The 20920-nt window shown below is 45.8% G+C and overlaps 1 protein-coding gene across 3 annotated transcripts; it reads left to right on the forward strand.

Annotated features, from left to right (window-relative positions):
• Positions 1-482: 482 nt before the first annotated feature.
• Positions 483-16013, forward strand: LOC142012880 (sulfotransferase 1 family member D1-like). 3 transcript variants are annotated; one of them, XM_074993879.1, is made up of 8 exons: positions 483-803; positions 9191-9353; positions 11196-11321; positions 12427-12524; positions 12960-13086; positions 14207-14301; positions 15150-15330; positions 15770-16013. In XM_074993879.1, exons 1-8 carry the CDS (start codon positions 792-794, stop codon positions 15880-15882), a joined length of 915 nt encoding a protein of 304 aa, XP_074849980.1. In that variant the 5' UTR covers positions 483-791; the 3' UTR covers positions 15883-16013. The 3 variants fall into 3 exon arrangements, with proteins under 3 accessions (XP_074849980.1, XP_074849981.1, XP_074849982.1); XM_074993880.1 differs by lacking the exon at positions 483-803 and adding an exon at positions 6899-6917; XM_074993881.1 differs by lacking the exon at positions 483-803 and adding an exon at positions 7141-7158.
• Positions 16014-20920: the final 4907 nt, after the last annotated feature.

The raw sequence follows: 20920 nt of genomic DNA on the forward strand, positions 1-20920 counted from the left end.
GGAGGTGCATGGACAGGTAGAATGTGACTGGGAGCTGACAGAACCCCTGCAATGAACCTGTGGGTGGGATGGATGAGGGATGGAGCCTGGAGTCAGTGCTGAGCCTGTGGGGGGCAGTTAGGGTTTGGAACTGGGGGCTGCGAATCCCTAGGCATACACGCCATAGGGCACCACTAAATCTGACTTCTGTTGGTGAGAGAGACAAGCTTTTGATCTTACACAGAAGCCAGTCCAATGAAAGATCCAACCTTCCCCCCCTCGTCTCCCTTCTGGAAGTATTGCGCTTTGGGATCCCGTTCTTGAGACTTCCCTTCTTCTATGGTACAATGATCGTCTTAAAATCACCCCTTTCACGGAGAAAAAAGCGCTGATACGAACTGCCAGTCACTGACTGAATGTTGAGAATCTGCTTCATACTGGAAAGCTGAAGAATCAAGGGGCAGTTTAGTTGTGGGTTTTTAATAAGTCATTGAGAGTCTGGGATCCCTTTCTGAGCAGTCATTCTTGCAAGCAGGAAGCTTTTGCCGAGACGACTACACAACCCATTTGTATTAAGAACTCGAAACTGTGTTTGGAAAAAGACAAACAAAACCTTGGCTCGCCAGTAAAAACTCCACTTCCTGGAAAGATAGGGCTTGAAGCTGGCTTACTCGGATTTGTGACTGAGCACTGGCAAAGAGGAAGGAGCACAGAGGATCTTAGAAAACAACAAGTGAAGGACGAAAGCTCTTAACCCAGAAGCAGGATTGGGATCCGAGCCTCAGATCAACAAAAAAGCCTACAACAACCCCATGGAAGGCACAGTAGGTTCCTCAGCTCGCAGCTCAAGGGGGTTTTTAACTTTGAGTCTGAGTAGGGTTTACAGTGACTTAGGTTTATTATCAGTTAAAGGAGCAGTTCCAATTAGCCGAGGAGTGTACATAAAAGTCAGTCAAAAGCAGCGTTTGGAGTTCAGTTCATGATGAAGTCAGTGAAGCAGAAATAAATATTCTGACTTAAGGAGCTTGTGACCCAGAGATCTCTGTGTGCCAACTGGCAGAGGGCACAGGAGTGCATAGGGGTTTTTTATGGGGATTCCTGGGTCGGAGGAAAACAGTAGATCACCAAAAGGGGCATGAAGGCCTGGCAATAGGAGGGGCAAAGGGGGCGACTGTTCTAAAGGGCCTGGGACTACGGCAACAGCAGTGGCTGGGCACTCTACACGGCTACCAGAGCACAGTGCACTGTGCTCTGGGCAGCTCTAGGGGCTGGGAAGGGATCTGCATGCCATACTCCGGGCAGTGCTGGGGCTTTGCGGGGGTAGGGAACGGGGGAGGCATGGTGTGCTTGTAACTCTGCCCTGCCCCTTCTGCCTGAGGCCCCACCCTTCCAGGAGCACAGAACTGCCCCCCCCCCATTGTCCTGGGGTGCAGTGTGGCTGTCGACTCCCTGGGGGGCATGTGAGGTCTTTACCGAGAACCACTAGCCCACTGGTTAACACAGTCACAGCAAAATGCATGGACTGATCATATTTAAGAAGTTAAGTATCTATACTGAAAAAATATTCCTAAGGTCTTAAAGTTAAGGCAGGCCACTGGGAGGTGACTTAATTTGGACATGTTCCTTCCGGTCAGGAGATACTGGATGCCTATGTCCCTGTCTGATCATATTTGCACAACATATGAACTGTGTGCCCGATAGTGTTGGATCTATTTCCATACTGAGCCCCAGGCAGAAGAAGAGATTATGAAAACTACTAAAGAAGAAATTCACAGGATAAAACGAACAGCAGAGTGTGTCCTGTTTGTGATTAAAGATAGACGATTGTTAGAGCATATCTGGGGGGTTACAAGGATATACAGAGAATCCTATATCAAGAAAACAAGCTAGCAGCAAGTTTGTCTTATGAAAGGAGGGTCACAACCAGCCTGGCTGTGAAATGCTGTAAAGATTTTAGGGGAGCAACACTTTACAAGACATCAGAGTATGTGGTTCATTAATTTAAGTCTAGAAAGCATGTTATGATTTTTATACTTAACCATTTGTTTCTAATATTTCTACTTGCTATCACTTGCATCTCTATGCTGCCTTAAATAAACTTTTATTGTATCTGACCATAAACATGTCTCCGTGCTGGGTGGTAAGCAGATTGGGGATTTGAAGTGAAACCAGCAAGGAGGAGATACTGTTTCTTTGCAGGCAACAAATCTGAGTCCAGTGGGCCAGAGATGGATGCTCCGGGAAGACTATCAGAGGCTTCAAGGGCTGGAATGTGCTGATTGCTATCTTGCAGAGAGCCTGCAAGGCCTTCTGGGGAGGGCTTGTGTTACCCACAGTTGATGGAGTTGGGGAGCTGACCCCCCCATTCCCACAGTCACATACAGTGCTTCCTCACCCCCCTGGCAAGTGGCAGTGAGGAGCCTCATGACTCTGGGCATCACTGGGAAACATCACAGAAATGCTACTTGTTCAACTTCTTATCCCCCACCATTTCCCCCACCCTCCTTCTGAGCTGGTGTGCATTTGTTATTTAAGTGTATCTAGAGAGTCAGTTATGCTGCATCCCCTTTAGCTGGTCAGAGATCACTAAAACTTGCCCAGTGATGACTCGAAATGGGCAATCAGCTGACAGCCAATCCACTTGTTAGGTTTTCATGCACGTCGGGGAGGGAGCACATTGTTAGTGTTCAAAAATTCCCTCTCCTTCACCATGCATTGTTCTTGGCTGTTGAAGCCCTCTTGCTCTTCCCTCTTCTCACAGAGGATAGCACTGCGCCATCCCCTTCTTTGTCAGAAAATACGCACGTTCCTCTGAAGATCAGGAAGCTCTTTGAGATGCTTTAAGCTCAGTGCACCTCATTCTCCTGGTGCCCAGCCTTCCTGCTTTTCCCATTCACTTTTGTGACAGAAAATGCTCTCCAAACAGACGTTTACTGTGACCTGCTGCCATAAGAAAGGAGCTCCAGGATAAGGACAGAGCTTTGTTGCCAGTTGCCTCTGTTAGGATTGTTCTCTGCTGTCTGCATAGGCCCACTCACTTGGGGATGATTGAGAATAGTGAACATATGTAACCGACCTACTTTATAAAAGGCTCTTCATTCAAGAGATGTTCACACAAAGTGTTCCACAAACACTCATATTTGAGAAGCAATACCTTCTTGTGGCTAAGAAACTGCAGGAGATCTGGCTTCAAGTCCCAGCTCTGCAACAGCCATCCTTGTGACCTTGGGCAAATGCTAAAAATACTACAGGTTCAACCTCTTTGGGACGGCCCTCTCTCATCCAGCAACATCCGTGGTCCAGCATGATTTTAGTTGGCCAGATGTCACAGAATCACAGAATCACAGGGCTGGAAGGGACCTCAGGAGGTCATCTAGCCCAGCCCCCTGCTTCAAGCAGGATCAACCCCCACTAAGTCATCCCAGCCAGGACCTTGTCCAGCTGGGACTTAAAAACCTCAAGGAATGGAGAATCCACCACCTCTCTAGGCAACGCATTCCAATGCTTCACCACCCGCCTGGTGAAGTAGTTTTTCCGTAATATCTAACCTACACATCTCCCTCTTCAACTTCAGACCATTACTCCTTGTTCTGCCATCTGACACCACTGAGAACAATTTCTCACCCTCCTTTTTAGAGCTCCCCTTCAGGAAGTTGAAGGCTGCTATTAAATCACCTCTAAGTCTTCTCTTCTGTAAACTAAACAAGCCCAAATCCCTCAGCCTCTCCTCATAGGCCATGTGCTCCAGATCCTTAATCATTTTTGTTGCCCTTCGCTGAACCTGCTCCAGCAAATCCACATCCTTTTTATACTGGGGGGCCCAAAACTGGACACAATAATCCAGATGCAGCCTCACCAGTGCCAAATAAAGAGGAATAACTACTTCTCTAGATCTGCTCGAAATGCTCCTCCTAATGCACCCTAGTATGCCGTTAGCCTTCTTGGCTACAAGGGCACACTGTTTACTCATATCCAGCCTTTCATCCACCATAACCCCTAGGTCCCTTTCCATCCTACTGCTGCTGAGCCAGTCGGTCCCCAGCCTGTAACAATGCTTGGGATTCTTCCACCCCAGGTGCAGGACTCTACACTTCTTCTTATTGAACCGCACCAGATTTCTTTTGGCCCAGTCCTCCAATTTATCCAGGTCACTCTGGATTCTCTCTCCACCCTCCAACAAATCTACCTCTCCCCCTAGTTTTGTGTCGTCCGCAAACTTGCTGAGGGTGCAACCCAGTCCCTCATCCAGGTCATTAATAAAGATGTTGAATAACACCAGCCCCAGAACCGAGCCTTGTGGCACTCCGCTTGAAACAGACCGCCATGCAGATATTGAGCCATTGACCACTACCCGTTGGGCCCGACCATCAAGCCAGCTTTCTATCCATCTTATAGTCCAAGGATCCAATCCATATTTCCTTAACTTATGGATAAGAATGTTGTGGGAGACCATATCAAAAGCCTTGCTGAAGTCAAGGTATATCACATCCACTGACTTCCCCATGTCCACAGAGCTTGTTACCTCGTCGTAGAAGCTAATCAGATTGGTTAGGCAGGACTTGCCCCTGGTGAATCCATGTTGGCTACTTTTGATCACTTTCCCATCTTCCAAGGGCTCCAAAATGGATTCCTTGAGGATTCCCTCCATTATTTTCCCAGGGACTGAGATAAGGCTGATGGGTCTATAGTGCCCTGGATTATCCTTCTTTCCTTTTTTAAAGATGGGCACTACGTTTGCCTTCTTCCAGTCATCCGGTATCTCCCCTGATCTCCAAGAGTTTTCAAGGATAATGGCCAAAGGTTCAGCAATGACCTCTGCCAATTCGCTCAGTACCCTTGGGTGCATTAAATCCAGACCCATGGACTTGTGCACATCTAGTTTTTCTAGATAGCTCAGAACTTGTTCCTTCCCAACAGATGGCTGCCCTCCACCTTCCCATAGTGCATTGTCTAGGACCGTCATGTGAAAGTTGATTTTGTCTGTGAAGACTGAGGCAAAGAAAGCATTGAATACTTCAGCTTTTCCTGCATCATCTGTCACTAGGTTACCTCCCTCATCCAGTAATGGCCCCCCACCTTCTCTGATAACCTGTTTATTGTTCACATGCCTGTAGAAACTCTCCTTGTTACTCTTCACATCCCTTGCCAGCTGCAGTTCCAACTGTGCTTTTGCTTTCCTGATTACTGCCCAGCATTCTCCAGCCGTATGTTTACACTCCTCCTTAGTCAACTGTCCACGTTTCCATTTCTTGTATGCATTCTTCTTGAATTTAAGCTGACTAAGGATTTCCCTGTTAAGCCAAGCTGGTTGCCTACCATGTTTGCATTTCTTACTGTGCAGCGGGATTTTTTGTTCCTATGCCTTCAGTAAGACTTTAAAATAGTGCCAGTTCTCTTCAACTCTTTTCCCCTTCATCTTTGTTTCCCAAGGGATCCTGTTCATCCATTCTCTCTCTCTTACCTTTGGTGTGGCCAAGTTATCTGTGGTGCCATAAAGTTTGTTTACAGCCACCAGTCCTGGCGCTCAGTGTTCTATGCTGTTATTTTGCTCTAATCTACCCCTAAATCCCTTCTCAGAGCCTAGCATGCAGTGGAAGTGTCAATAATGTCAGTAGACAGTATTGACCTCTCATGGTTCAGCAATTTGTCTTGTTCAGCAAAATCAAAGTCTTCTTGTACTAATGTCCAAACAGAAAAAAAACACCTCTGAATGAATCAACAATTTATACCAGGAAGTTCATTCACCCTGCTCTGTTTAAGAATTAACTAAAAGAAATCACTAAGGCATACTTGAATTGTGGGATGATTGTCAAACAATTGCACCTGAGTTGCAGGCAAGCCATGGAAAAATGGAGCAAAGTAGTTATCTGAGTATTTGGGATAATGAAGTCCGTTATTACTTTTCTGTGATTTTCCACTATCCACCACCCAGGACTGAAAGCAGGGCTGGGGGGTTCCCACTGTTAAACTTGTGGTGGGCTACACAATATGGCAAGTGAAGTAGGGATTTGGCTCACACAAATTATAAATGAGCAATTTTCTAAGAGGACTCGATCATGGCAGCTGGTCTGCAGCTGCCATCCTGATTTCCAAGTCCAGGTGAATGCAGCACCTGTGGTCTCCAAACAACCATAAGCACTGTGACTCTTCCTCTGCCTAACTCATATAGTAAAACCAGTGTAAAAATCATCCCTGCTGAGAGCTGCTTGTGGATAAGTGCCTGCATCTCCCTGAAAAAAAGCAGTCCAGTCCCAGCCTATATTGACTTATTTCAACAGCCTTTGTCCCAGAACCTGGGGGCTTCCACAGACACAGGGGCAATCCAGTAGTACTGCCAGGGAGTTGAGGTGGCCAAACACCAAAGGATATGCGGGAGGGAACTTTTGTAAACATGGCCTTAGCCTCCTACAGAAGTGACTCTTGGGGAATCCAAAGGTTTGGAAGATAACTCTGCAGGCAATTTGGTTAAATCTTCATGGGGATTTTCAGAAAAATATTCCCCCATTATGGCTATCGCGACCAGAGGGGAAAATCTATGTCAATACCATGTTAAGTTTAAGATTTTAAAGCAAAAACAGAGAGAAAACTGTTCAGATTCTCATGGCAGCATAAGCCTGTATGTAAGTGAATGATAACAAGCTTTGCCTCACATGGTTTATATACAAATATATTCATCTGAATACAGTGGCTGCATAACCGTGGGTCATGAGACAAGTTACTGGGAAAATACAGCACAAACATGGGTAGTAAAAACTTGAAGCAGCAAAGATCTTTCTAGAACTATTAACTGAAGTCCCTGGAGTTTGCTAGCCTCCCATGACCTTCTATCAGAGAGTAAACAATTGTGTCATAATGGAAACTAGAAACTCATCCAATTACTGAACCACGTTAAACCACTGCTGTGTATTACTGGGCTGAGCAACATACAAGAAACACAGGTGCAATACTTTTTAATGCTCTTTGTATTACGTGTTGTGATTTTCTCTATGCAGGGTGCTGCCACAAAGGCTCCCTGGGTCTTTTGTATAGTGCAGAGAGAGACTTCCAAAATCAGTAACTGAGATGCAAGCAGGAAACAATGAGGGAAATTCTCTAGCCTGCGTTATGCAGACAGACTGGAGAATGATCCCGGCTGGCTTGAAAACCACTGATGCAGGAAGTAGCTTTTAATTTTTAAAAGTGAGTCTGCTGAAATTGTTTTAAAATCTGTATTTGCTTATTCCCAATATTGGCTATGTTACGGAGAGCTGCTCTAAGTGGCAGAATATGCGTTGACATGCCAACTTTTCCCACCACTTTTAAAAATTTTATTTTTCTTTTGTGTATTTCTGAAGCACGATAGAACCACTTATCCCCTCAATTTGTGCTTTGTTTTAGGTGGTTACCAGTTAACTAGAGTGAAAGTGGTAAAATACAACTTCCTGGAGGACACATCTACCTCTGGTATTTTGCTCTGATGTAACCTAGTCAACTTACATCAATGCAAACTTTTAATGTACATACAGTTAAACTGCATTAAGTCACTTTTAAAGCAGTTGGACTGAATCTGGTTGTTTTACTGAATTCAGAGTATGCATGTGATTTAAAGCAGTTGTAATGTGCCTGCATTATGAGTCTGGACAGGTGTAATAAATCAATTTAAAATTGAGTCATGTATGCTGGTGAAGTATGCTCATATCGATAAGCCCTCATATACGCAGTGAAAGCTCGACTTTAGACTATAAAAACTAGTATCGGAGGGGTAGCTGTGTTAGTCTGGATCTGTAACAGCAACGAAGGGTCCTGTGGCACCTTATAGACTAACAGAAAAGTTTTGAGCATGAGCTTTCGTGAGCACAGACTCACTTCATCAGATGCTGGTCTTGGAAATCTGTGGTATAAATAAGCCAGAGCAAGGGTGGGGATAACAAGGTTAGCTCAGTCAGCAAGGGTGAGGCTTACTACCAGCAGTTGATCTGGAGGTGTGAACACCAAGGGAGGGGAACCTGCGTCTGTATTTAGCCAGCCATTCGCAGTCTTTGTTTAAGCCAGAGCTGAGGGCGTCGAATTTGCAGATGAATTGTAGCTCAGAAATTTCTCTTTGGAGTCTGGTCCTGAAATTTCTTTGCTGTAGGATAGCTACTTTTAAGTCTGCTACTGTGTGGCATGGGAGATTGAAGTGCTCTTCTACGGGTTTTTGTATATTGCCATTTCTGATATCTGATTTGTGTGCATTTATTCTTTTACGTACAGACTATCCAGTTTGTCTGATGTATATAGCAGAGGGGCATTGCTGGCACATGATGGCATAAATTATATTGGTAGATGTGCAGCTGAATGAACCCACGATGGTGTGGCTGATCTGGTTAGGTCCTGTACTGGTGTTGCTGGTGTAGATATGTGGGCAGAGCTGGCAATGAGGTTTGTTGCATGGATGGGTCCCTGAGTTAGAGTGACTGTGGTGCGGTGTATAGTTGCTGGTTAGGATTTGCTTCAGGTTGGCAGGTTGTCTGTGGGCAAGGACTGGTCTGCTCCCAAGGCCTGTGAAAGTGGGGGATCATTGTCCAGGATGGGTTGTAAATCCCTGATGATGCTGATGACGCACACAAATCAGATATCATGTAATACTATTGGTGATGCATATCTGTGGGTGTACATAACAAAATTTATTCTGCCCATGGATGGAAAAAATTATACGGAACACTGCTCCTCAACAAAGTTTGCAATCAGTTCAAAATTCTACTGCTTGCTTCATTTTTCCCCATCCCACCCCTGCCAGCCCCACTTCTCCTATCTTCTTCCATATTCAAGTGACAGCACAGCTTCTTCTGCTGCTGAATTAGGATGGAATTCTTCTGACATTCAGGATTGTTGGACCAGCTCTTCAATAACATACAGCAGAGCCCCAGTGACATTATTGGCATTAAGCCAATTTAAAACAGCTGGCTATCTGGCTCAGTGAATATGTAACTAATGCCGCCTGCCCTCTTCCAGTTGATAGGCCAGACTTATTTTGCCATGTCACTCACTACAGGCTGAATTCAACATTGCCCTTGAACCCTAAAACTGTGACCCACACATAAATGTTCCCCAGGTTATCACTAGCAACTAACTTTAGACAAGTCTCCCAAACTGCAATGTGGAAAATAAGTGCTAAGTGGAAGAGAGAGTGTCCCGGTACTTTGTAATGGAAGCAGACCACTTCCATTTACACTCTTTTCTCTTCCTGTAGCTGAGCATTTCCAGGATGGACGATAATGAAAGTTTTTTAAGGAGGAAATTAGAAACACTCCGTGGTGTCCCCCTCTTCTGGAGCATTGTTGAAAAATGGGCTAAAGTGGAATCATTCCAAGCCAGGCCAGATGACCTTCTCATTTCCACCTACCCGAAATCAGGTGAGTGCCACCGCTCTGTTAAGAACTATTCTTTGCAGTTTAAAGGCACAAACCCAGGGCGGAAATGGAAGCTATTGCCTGACTCTTATACCACATGTATGCCATGACCTTAACCCCTTTGTCAGTTCCTCGTTTAGGTATAGAATCTCTTACTCAAAGACCACTCCGTCTGTGCTTTTTTGATCCCTTTTGACTGAGGAACCCTATTCTAAACACTGGAGTACACAGGGGTTTTATTTGCCCTTGCCATGTAGGGAAGACACTAAGAAGCCTACCAGGCCAAAACTATAAGTTCACAGAAGGAGAATGAATCAGTGGTGATCAGTCAACAGGGGCAGGGATGCAACCCACTGCTCCCAGTGTCTGTAGCTTCTGACTGCCAGAAGCTGGAAGTGGACAACAAGGGATGGATCACTTGATAATTGCCTGTTCTTTTCATTCCCTCTGGGATACCTGGCTTTGGCCACGGTTGGCAGACAGAAGTCTGGGCTAGATGGACCACTGGTCTGACCCAGTGTGGCCGTTCTTGTGTTCTCAGCAAAGCAATACATTGACAGACAGAAAATGGCACAGTAGCTGGTCCCTGTGAGTAGGACTGGGACTAAGTCTCCTGCCTCAGAGCACAGGAGCCCAATCCGGTCGATAAAAGAGTTGGCGGGGAGGAGGGCTACCCCCGGCCCATAAAGGGCTGTCAAAAAGGAGGAAATAAGATGTGAAGGAAGTGGGTGGGATAGGCTGTACTGGGGAAAGGAAGCCAGGGTGGGGTAGAGCTAACTCCTGCGGTAGGTGCCTGGAGCAAGGGACGAGGTGCTGAGGGAAGCAGCACTGAGCCTACTCTTCCAAGGAGCGAGCAGGTCTGACTAGAATAGGGGAGCTACCGGGAGGAGACATGCCAGGGATCCTTGGGAGGGCTGGTGCTGAAGCTGAGAGAGAGGAGATGAGTTACAAGTCTGTTTTCTGTTGTAATGAGCAGTCCTGCAGCACCTAAAAAATAACAAATTTATTATTCGGTTATAAGCTTTCGTGGCGAAGGCCCGTTTCCTCAGATTTGGTGTTTTCTGTTGGTTTACTTGCCCGTATTATGTGAATAAACCTTCTCAAAGGAGACTGGGCCAGGCCGGGAGCATTTGGAACCTGCGGGGGGAAACCTGGCCCTGTAACATTGCTATGCACAAACACAGGATAAGACCACAAACCCCTTTGTCCTAGCAGGAATGTGTTCAAAAAATGGCGAAATATTCTTTCCGTGTTACTCTCGTACCAACATTTACCCACTCTCCTATTGCTGAATACTTCAGGCTTTGTGGACTAATGGCAAAGTGTCCTTACTCAACATTCAGGAAGGGAAATTAACTTGATTCTGACCAACGTGAGCCAGAAGGGAGTTATTCTTTCATGAGATGGATAAGTGGGTGTTTGTTCTGGGCATAAGCTCAGAGCTGAAAGGTGGCAGGGGTCTGTCAATTCATACCTCCATTCTTGAGCCATTTATCTCCTACAGGCCTAGTGAGAAATCTGCTTTGGATTTTCAGGCTGTAGCAGAAACACTGTGATCTAATGTCAAGTTTGGTGATACTGGACTTCTGCAGTGATAGGCCCTTTGAGTCATTTCACTACAGAAATCACATATTCAAGCACAGGCCAAAAAGCACAGGAGCACTGATGATCACCATCCTCAAAGTCTGTTGCGAAAGGTCATAGACTAGAAGGGATTGCCATCTGATGCAAATTGGCATAACTTCTTTGACTTCCATTTACACCAGCTGAGGATCTGACTTCATGCCTATGACCTGTCTCCTGCACACCAGAAGAGTATTTAGTGACTTTGCTTTGTATTTCCAGGCACAACCTGGATCAGTGAAATTTTGGACATGATCTATAACAATGGAGACGCGGAGAAGTGCAAACGGGATGCGATTTACGTTCGGGTCCCTTTCATGGAACTGATCGTCCCTGGAATTGCGAATGGTAAAGCTCTGCACAGTGCAGGCCAGCCCTGGCAGAGGTTGGAGCTGTGGCTTTGATAACACTCTCGTTAGCAATTGTGTTGCCCAAAACTGAATAGGAGGAGATTTACTTACCTCCCTGGGCTGTTGGGAGGGTTGGTTAACTGGCACCGAATTCTGTTCTCAGAAATATACAATCCCATTTCACAGGCTGTGTTGGGGGGATGCATGTATAGATCTGAGGGCAGAATTTGGCCTTTGCTGTTTCTAAACCACTGAATTCTTTGGAACGAAAGGCACTACGAGCTCCACACATAGTGCATGGAAATCAGTGGAAAGATTTCCACTGGATCTGGCCATTTATAAATGCAAACTATCACAGTATTAGGATACTCTGTGTGAGGAACTTAAACTGCAATGCTTCAAGACTAACTTAATACAAAAATGGATTAAAGGTGGGATTTTCAAAAGCATTTATAGGAATTAGATGCTGATTTTCCAGTAATGGTCAATAGGGATTGAGTGCTTACCTCTCATATTTTCTTTTGAAAATCCCATCCTAAGACCCTAAAGGTGAGATTTCCATTGTTCTCAAGGTGGGGCTGAACTTTTCGGAATATCTCACCCTAAAAGGGGAACAGAATATTATATGTTCCCACCCTAATGTTTAAGATGTGCTAGTATGTTTATATGGAGCTACATTCACTCCTCATTAAAGGACTGGGGTGTGGGAGAGAAGATTTTTCACACGGCTTCATATACATACATTTCCCTAGAATCAGACAAGGCAGAGATGGATAAGGCTGATGAGATGATTCAGTCTGACTCTCTGAAAACTACCTCTTTGGAAGCTGCTAGATGTGTGTACACGAGCGTTGAAAGAGATTTCACCAATGCCATTTTCAGACCCCATGTATGGTTGTTTAGCTACTTAAGTCTACTTCTATCCCTATTCATATTTGTCTGGACTTCGTCCAGTAGAGGCATACAGAATGGCTGCTCAGGGTTCTTACAAGCTGTGGGCCCAACTCCCCTCTTCACCACAGTGGCCCTTCAAGTGTAAATAGTTTACGATCAAAAGTGTAATAGTCCTGCTTTTTTCCTTTAATCCCTTTTGTACGTTTTAGGCATATCACAGCTGGCTAAAATGCCCTCACCTCGGTTAATAAAGACCCATCTTCCAGTTCAACTCCTTCCTGAATCCTTCTGGGAAAACAACTGCAAGGTTATTATTATTTCTTTGTATTGCAGTAGCAGAGGCTCCAACCAATCAACCTCTCATTGTGTTCCACTCTGCGTATACACATAGCAAGAGAAAATTCCTGCCACACTGAGTCTGCGATATAAACAGACGAAGAAAGCACTACTATTCTCATTTTACCAATGGACAACTAAGGCATGGAGAGATTAAGTGACTTGTCCAAAATCATATCATGAATCTGTGAGAAAGCCATCTACTGAACCCAGATCACAAGCAATGAGCAGCCTAAAATTAATACCTGAGTGGATTAAACTGGAGTTTCCATGGGATTCCATGCTGTGTGTTTAATTATGGGGGAATGGAGTATTTCTGCAAATTTGTATTTTTGTTTTTTAATCAGCTTTGTTACTTTAGCATAGATCTGATGGCCTACAGTAAACATCCCTCTTGTCTTCACAGATCATCTACATGGCCCGAAATGCCAAGGATGTGGCAGTCTCTTATTACTATTTCTACCAAATGGCAAAGATGCATCCAGAACCTGGCACCTGGGATGAGTTCCTCGAGAAGTTTGTGGCTGGGGAAGGTAATACTTGATGTGAGATTCTCCCTACAACACCGAGCTCACAGACAATGGCACTGCTAATCCAAAGACCATGGAGCAGGTTATCAGCCGTTCTAAACATACTTAAAGAATCTCTTCCCATAAGTGTGCCCAAATATTAGTTAGATAGAAGCCCCTATGGGCCAAGATAAAAGATGATCAACACATCTCCCATCGACCTCCTCTTCTCAGATTCTGGTCCAGAACCAAGAGCCAGATTTACCTAGAACAGGGGTGTGTAACCAAAATAGTGAGAGGAGCCATTTTTTTTTCAAATTCAGTTACCAAATCAATACTTCAAGAGCCACAATGCATGTGAGTATGAGACAGTCCTTAATAAAGGATGTACTTTTTGTCACCCCTATTTTAAGAACCATGCACACACAATGATCTGTATCAGTTAGAAAGTTAAGTTACTCCCATCCCCAAGCTTCCCCTTCAGCCCCAAACCACCCCGCTTATCCCAGGATTGACCTGCCTCAGCTGATGAGCTCCATGCACTGCCGCTGCTCCCCCCACCGCTTCCTTCTCAGTTCGGCTGCACAGCTCCAGCAGGGCAGGCTCGGCCCCCCCTTCCCTCCCCAGCTCTCCTGCAGGCTGACTTCCCACATGTGGAGCCCTGCTGTCTTCCTCTTCTGGGGCTCCCTGCCCTGCTGGCTTCCTCCCCTGCCACAGCTGACTGCTCAGAGGCTCCAGAGGCTGCTGCCATTTAAACAAAAAATTAAGCAGTGGCAGCCTCTGAAGCTGCAAGTGGAGTCAGTGCTTGGAACTGCAAGTGGCTCCTTAAAGAGCCATATGTGGCTCCAGAGCTACGGGTTGCTGACCCCCGACCTAGAACATGTCTTAGATGTTCAGGCAGTCAGTTTGCTAGTCAATGTGTCAGGTGATCTTGAGGGACAGGAAATGAGTTGTGTCAAAAGGGGTGTCTTAAGACATCCAGAACCTCCTATTTTCCTATCAACTTACTATTCCTCGTATGATTGTGTCATTATGTGTTTTTTTGAGAACCTCTATTTAACCTGTTTTCTTTGTGGATATGCCAACGAAGGCACATGAAATGTAAATGTTTCTCTTTTCTTCTGCGCTTCTGTTATTAATGTAGTTGCATTTGGATCTTGGTACGATCATGTGAAAGGCTGGTGGGAGAAGAAAAAGGACAAACCCATTCTGTACCTGTTCTATGAGGACATGAAAGAGGTAAGGGAGGGAAAGAACATGAACTCATATAGGCTGTGTCTACACTAGCCCCCTTCTTCAATGGGGGCATGGTAATCAGCATGATCGGAGAATACTAATGAAGTTCTGAGATGAATATGCAGCACTTCATTAGGCTAATTCTCCCCATGGCAACTTCAAAGTGTGAAACTTTGAAGTGCCGGCATCCCATGTAGCTGCGGGCACTTTGAAGTGTCCACGGTACTTTGAAGTGCCTTTACTCCCCAAAAATTTTGGGACTAAAGGCACTTTGAAGTAGCAGTGCCCACACCTACATGGGACGCCGGCACTTCAAACTTTGACACTTTGATGTTGCTGCGGGGAGAATTAGCCTAATGAAATGCTGTGTATTCACCGCAGCACTTCATTAGTATTCTCCGATCAGGCTGATTACCATGCGACACAGCCGTAATGTTTCAGCCCGAAAAATGTTGTTTGTTTGCATGAAGTTGAAGAAGGCAACAGCTATACCTATCAACAGTACTTAATCAGAGAGCTAGAGAGTCAGGTAGATGAGTCAAGTAGGAGGCTTCACAGGAAATATGCTCAACTTTGGAAAAGAACTACATCACAGCTGACACTAGGCATTTCTCCAACATTCCTATACATTCAAATAAACAGAACTAGCCAAAACTATTTGCAATTTGGACTGGGGGAGAGAAAGAGAGAGAGAGATTTGGGAGATAGGGTCTCTCTCTTTAAAGGGAAATTCCAAGCCCCTCCATTCTCACTCTACCCAGACTTCAACTCTGGGTTGAATAATTGACATTATTCTGCTACCTTTTGTTATTGTTCACATACTTTTGTGCAGCATCTGTCTTTCTTTCTAGGATCCTAAACGTGAAACACAAAAGGTGTTACAATTTCTGGGAAAGGACCTGAAGGAAGAAGTGGTGGATAAAATCCTCCATCACACCTCATTCCAGGAGATGCAGAAGAACCCCACTGCCAATTATAGGATGGTACCAAAGGCTCATATGGACCAGAGTGTGTCTCCCTTCATGAGAAAGGGTGAGAGCCCCTACACCACTTATAGCAGGGTTCACATAAAAGACCGAAAGGTTGGTAATGTGGAAGCAGGGCCAATACCAGCTATAATTTGAGGAAAATCCAGCCATTTATTCCTGTTCCAAAGGTGGGAGAAAATCTTAGGATCCAAGTTTTGTTCTTTACCAGCCAAACCTAATGATGGAACTGACTAGAAAAAGCACTGCTAATAGGGGATTAGATTGAAAAACTGCCACCATTTAACCCAGCCCTAGTGAGATCTCTGAAACAGGTAGGAGACAGAAAGGGGCAGAAGGAAGAAAGTAGACTATAGTTTGAATAATGTATTTATTTTTACAGATTAATAGGCCAGAAGAGGCTGTTCTGGTGATCATATTGTGTGAACTCCTGCATAATATAGACCACAGAATTTCAGCTAGCCATTCTTGGTTTTCTCCCTCAGGTACAGTGGCCGACTGGAAGAATCACTTCACTGTGGCCCAGAATGAGGCATTTGACTCAGATTATGAAGAGAAGATGAAGGGATCAACACTGCAGTTCCGAATGGAGATGTGAAGCAGTGGCAGTTTCTTACCCCATATGGCTTATAGGTTTAGTTATGCTCAGACAAGGGAAAGATTTAAATGAAAGAGAGATACCAAAATAAACAGCAACTGTTAACTACTTTAAACAAGATTTTTTTCCAAGTTTCTATTTTTGTGGGGTCTTTTGTTCCACAGCTCCTTTTCGGATTATGCAGATGGGGCTTCAAGCCCCACTCCTCTGTGCTGTCACTAGGACTAGGGATGGTTTGAGCCGTCGTGCACTGAGATTCTCACATGACTTCAGGGGCTGGGGCTTGAAGAAAACCCACCACATATCATATGCCTTTTATTAAAAAACACAAGAGTTGGCAACAAATGTAGGACACTAGCATTAACAAACAACAGCAAGCTATCAGTGGGAAACTTGGCCTTGGCTTTTAAGTTCTCGTCAAGGCCCTACACAATAAATTACTTGGTATGGTATTGAGTAGAAGGGATATCGGTGCACGGAATGAGAATTAACAACTTGAGGTTTGAGGATGATATAGATATCATCAAGGAAGATGAAGAGACGCTAGCGAGAACGGTGCAGGTGTTAAACAAGGAAGGGAAGTGGTAGGGACTGATTATGAACATCCATAAAATGAAAACAATGGTATCTGGAGATTAAGCAATAGGAAGATCAGTGTAGATGGGATCAAACTAGAGAATGTAGAGAAGTCCATGTATCTGGGGAACAACATGACATATGATGTAGGCTGTAAGAGGGAAATACAAACTAGAATAGCAAAAGCAAGAGCGAGTTTGAAGGTTATGGGTAAGATCTGGAAAAGCAAAGTTATTAGTTTAGGAATGAAGCTGAGCATCTTGAAAATGTGTGTATTCAGCAGCATGTTGTACAGCTGTGAGACCTGGGTGATAATGAATGAATCAAAGACAAGGATATTGGAGTTTTAGAGGAGTTGTTACAGAAAGATCCTGAGAATAGGATGGGTGCAGGAGGTCACCAAAGAAGAATTATATAGGAAGATACAGCCTAAAGAGAACCTACTGCAGAAGGTTATACAATGGAAGTTACAGATATTTGGGCATATCTGCAGTATGAACAAGGAGCAAAAAGTCAGGACCCTGGTATTCAGCATAATGGATCATTCAACTAGGAGAGGCAGACCCCAAAGAGAATGGGTAGATGATATGGTAGATTGGTGTGAAGCTAGTCTACAGAAACTAAGCCACTCTGCACTGGACAGGGAAAGATGGAAGGAAATAGTGAGGAAGGCATAGGATACCAACAGGCACTGAGCCCATGGTTGTTGATGATGATGATGATGATGATATGGCATTGAACTTGTCTGTTATACCCAAAAGGGTTGAAGAGCTGAGACTGCTATGACTCAAACCAGCAGGTTCCAGGAAGCCTAGAACTGTGCCAAAACTGATGGGTAGACCATCAAGTGCTTGAGATGAAAAGCACCTCAAGAGCAAGCTACTAAATGATTCACTGCAAAAGAACCTTCCATTTCAATTGCATGTGCGTGTCCAATGTGACTGCCTCTGTGCACCCACATAGAAAATCTGTTTGCTTTCTACTACCCTTGTCATTGCTGGTGACCCACTGATAATATCTGAAGGCAGGTAGTCTAGCAGATGTGACTTTCCCATGATTTTGTAACAAACTTGCATCACACCCACAGATATGGCCCAGAACAGGGCTGGCCTTAGATCAAATTGCACCCCAGGTGAGAAGTATCTTCAGTACCCTACTCCCATTTGTTAAACTTCTGAACACCTTATTTCTTATTGCATTTATAACCTATTTCAAGACTTTGATGCACATTGACATGCATAATTTATCTCTGTCATATGAAACGTGCATGCTAGGATCTGTAAACCAGTATCTGTTCATGTCATAAATGAGTAAATGAAAAGTTATTTTCTTTTAAGCTTAAGAAACATTTTACTTTTAAGAATACCAGGCTAGCACGGCTTCCTCTTTCTTACTATTCAACTAACATCAAGTAATTGAACTGTGAACCAACATTGGGTGGAACAATAGGGGTTAGCCGTAGAATATTAATTCTAGTTCTTTAGTTCACAAGGTCACTTTTCTCTCCTTTGCACTCATGTTGATAGTTTTGCCCATAGGCTGATCAAAGCCTGGGCTATGGTGTTCTGTTTCAGGACTTTTTCCATCACATTTGAACCTTGCTGCAATACTGAGTTCCTGAAAGCTTTTGGGGGGACATCTTTTATTTTGTCCGGGGGAAACCAGATAGTACACTCATCCCTTGCTATACGAGCACAATTGGTTCCCAACTTTCTGCTTGTAGGCGAAAACTCATAAGAGGGACACTATATATATAGGTAGTCCATCGTGTCCAATGATGACGTCTTGAGCTTGCACAAGCTCATCGGTTGTGGACTCGCATGTGGCTGAGGAGTCCAAGCTTTGAACGGCCTGGGTGTTCACAGTGGGGGCAAGGGAATTGTCCTGGCTCTGTTGGTGCGGCTGCTGCTGTTGCTTTCTTCCTCTCACAAGCATCAATGAGGCGTACGTGTCGCTGCTCTTCAAAGTTGTCATATGCGTGTCGCACAAGAGCACGCCAGCCTGTTGGGTCTTTTGCATGCTGCTCTAGCTGATTTGGTTTTAAACCAGCATGAGCAATGTTGGCCTTCATGCAGTCTTTATACCTCTTGCGAGGCCTACCTTGATTCCTTTTGCCCTGGGAGAGTTCACCATAAAAGAGTTGCTTAGGGATTCTTGACTCCTCCATTCATATGATGTGCCCTGTCCAGTGAAGCTGGGCTTTCAGAATCATGGCTTCAATGCTTGTGGTTCCTGCTCTGTCCAGGACTTCCAGGTTCGTAATTCTGTCCTGCCATCGAATGTGCAGTGTTGACCTCAGGCTGCGTGTGTGGAAGCGCTCCAGCAGTTTTATATGTTTTCTGTACAAGAGGGACACTAAATTCCTATTAAATACATGTAAAAGTCTCTGATTGGTTCCTATGGCTCCTAACTCGGGGAAGGAGTGGCAGCAGGAGGTGCTGTTTTGGAAAGGTAAGTGAACCTTGGGTTGGGGAGGGTTAAATGCTGGGGGTAGTTTGGGGCCGTGAGTGGGAGGGAGGATTAAAATCTGGTGGCGGAGTGGGTCTGTGGGGTGTGTGTGTGTTTCAGGCTGTCGGGGTTTGGGTCCATGGGGCCGGCAGGGGGGACAGGCTGTGGGGCCCTGGGGGGTACAGGCAGCAGGAGGGTCTGGCTGTGGGGCCAGCAATGGCATCTGGCTGCCATGGTTTGAAGCCATGGGGGGGTCAGGCTGCGGAGCTTTCAGGCTGCCATGGTACGGGCCCACAGGGCTGGCAGGGGCATCAGGCTGCTGCGGTATGGGGCTGCGGGGCCAGCAGGGGGGTCTGGCTGTTGCGGTATGGGGCTGCGGGGCCAGCAGGGGGGTCTGGCTGCTGCGGTATGGGGCTGCAGGGCCAGCAGGGGAGTCTGGCTGCTGTGGTATGGGGCCATGGGACTGGCAGCGGGGGTCAGGCTGTGGGGCCGGGGTGGTACAGGCAGCAAGGGGGTCTGGCGGTGGGGCCAGTGGAGGGGGAGGGTCTGGCTGCAGTGGTTTGGGGCTGCGGGGCTGGCGGTGGGGTGTCAGACTACGGCGGGGTTGGAACCACGGGGTGGGGGTTTCAGTTGGATTAGCAGGTGGAGTCCACTCGTCTAGTGAACACAGGTAAGTGTATGTGTCCCTCGTTTAAACGAGTACTCGTAAATAAAGTACTCGCTTAATGAGGGATGCGTGTATTAGGGAGAGCTAAAGTCTGTGTTCTGCAGTCTTAGAAAGTCATCAGACGTGTAACGCATGGCAAAAGGAGTAACAGCACTGCAGCGACAGTACAGTGGCAACTTTTATTGTTGCTAGACGCAGGTGTTTGATAAATATCTCTGGTGTCTCATTAAATATGTCCTTTACTGGTTCCTATTTGCACTCTTCAAGTTTAAAACACACGTGTACCTCCACAGTAGCAGAGCTGGGCTCACACTGCACTTTGCTCTCACAGCTCCCAGACTCACTGGCAACACCCCACCCCTTATACGCTCATGGGTGCATGGCTGGTCACAATTTAGACAGCAACAGGCAACCAAAGATACAGAGTGGGTCACATGACTGATCTCCTTCACTTCAGTGGGTTGCAGCTGCCTGTGGCCCTCTGGGACTCCACCTGCAGCCCCACGGCTCCCCTGTCTGCTCCCTTCCCATAGTGCCTCTCACACAGCGGAGCACTGAAACCTCAAACTTCCTGTGCCTCCCTCTCCCTCCCCTCACTTTCAGAGTGTGCTCGTCACCTGGTTCGCGCACTGGCCCTGCTCCCCATAAACACCAGACTTGTGGTGTTCCAGCTCTGGGAGTGAGGCAGGAGGCCACAGAGGGAGTCTGAATCAGGCGATTCATGGTCTCCAAAAGAGCTGGGAGGAGAAGAAGTAGAGAGTACAGTGCTCTGGTTCCACAGTACACAAAAGGCATATGGGGGAGGGGGGCTGCAGGCCTCAGGTAGAGCTCCAGTGGGTTGTATGTGACCCCTGGGCTGCAGATTGCCCACGACTGCTCTAGGAGGTTCAAGCAAAACACAAAACCAACAAGAAGTCCTGTGGTACCTCATAGACTAACGGATATTTTGGAGCATGAGCTTTCGTGGGCAAAGACTCGCTTCATCAGATGCATGCTGGGGAGGGAAGGTCCAGAGGAGCATTTAAAGAGGGGGGTCTCAGTAAAGGGGAGGGCCAGAGCTGACAAGGTCTATACAGTCAGGGTGGAAATGGCCCATTATCAGTAGTATACATCAAGAGAGGAGAAAACAAGTCAGATCAGTCAGGGGGAATGTTGCCCATTGAAAGATTGTAATGTGGAGGTGTGAACATCCAGAGCAGAGAAACCGCTTGTCTAAGAGGCGAGCGGCTCCCAGTCTCTGTTTAACCCTTGGTTAATACAGTCAAATTTGCAAATGAATTGCAGCTTGGAGATTTCTCTCTCCGTTTTATTTTTGAAATTTTTTTGTTGTAGGATTGCTACAGGAAG

Source organism: Carettochelys insculpta, chromosome 4 (genome assembly GCF_033958435.1).
Source record: "Carettochelys insculpta isolate YL-2023 chromosome 4, ASM3395843v1, whole genome shotgun sequence".
Classification (NCBI taxonomy): Eukaryota; Metazoa; Chordata; order Testudines; family Carettochelyidae; genus Carettochelys; species Carettochelys insculpta.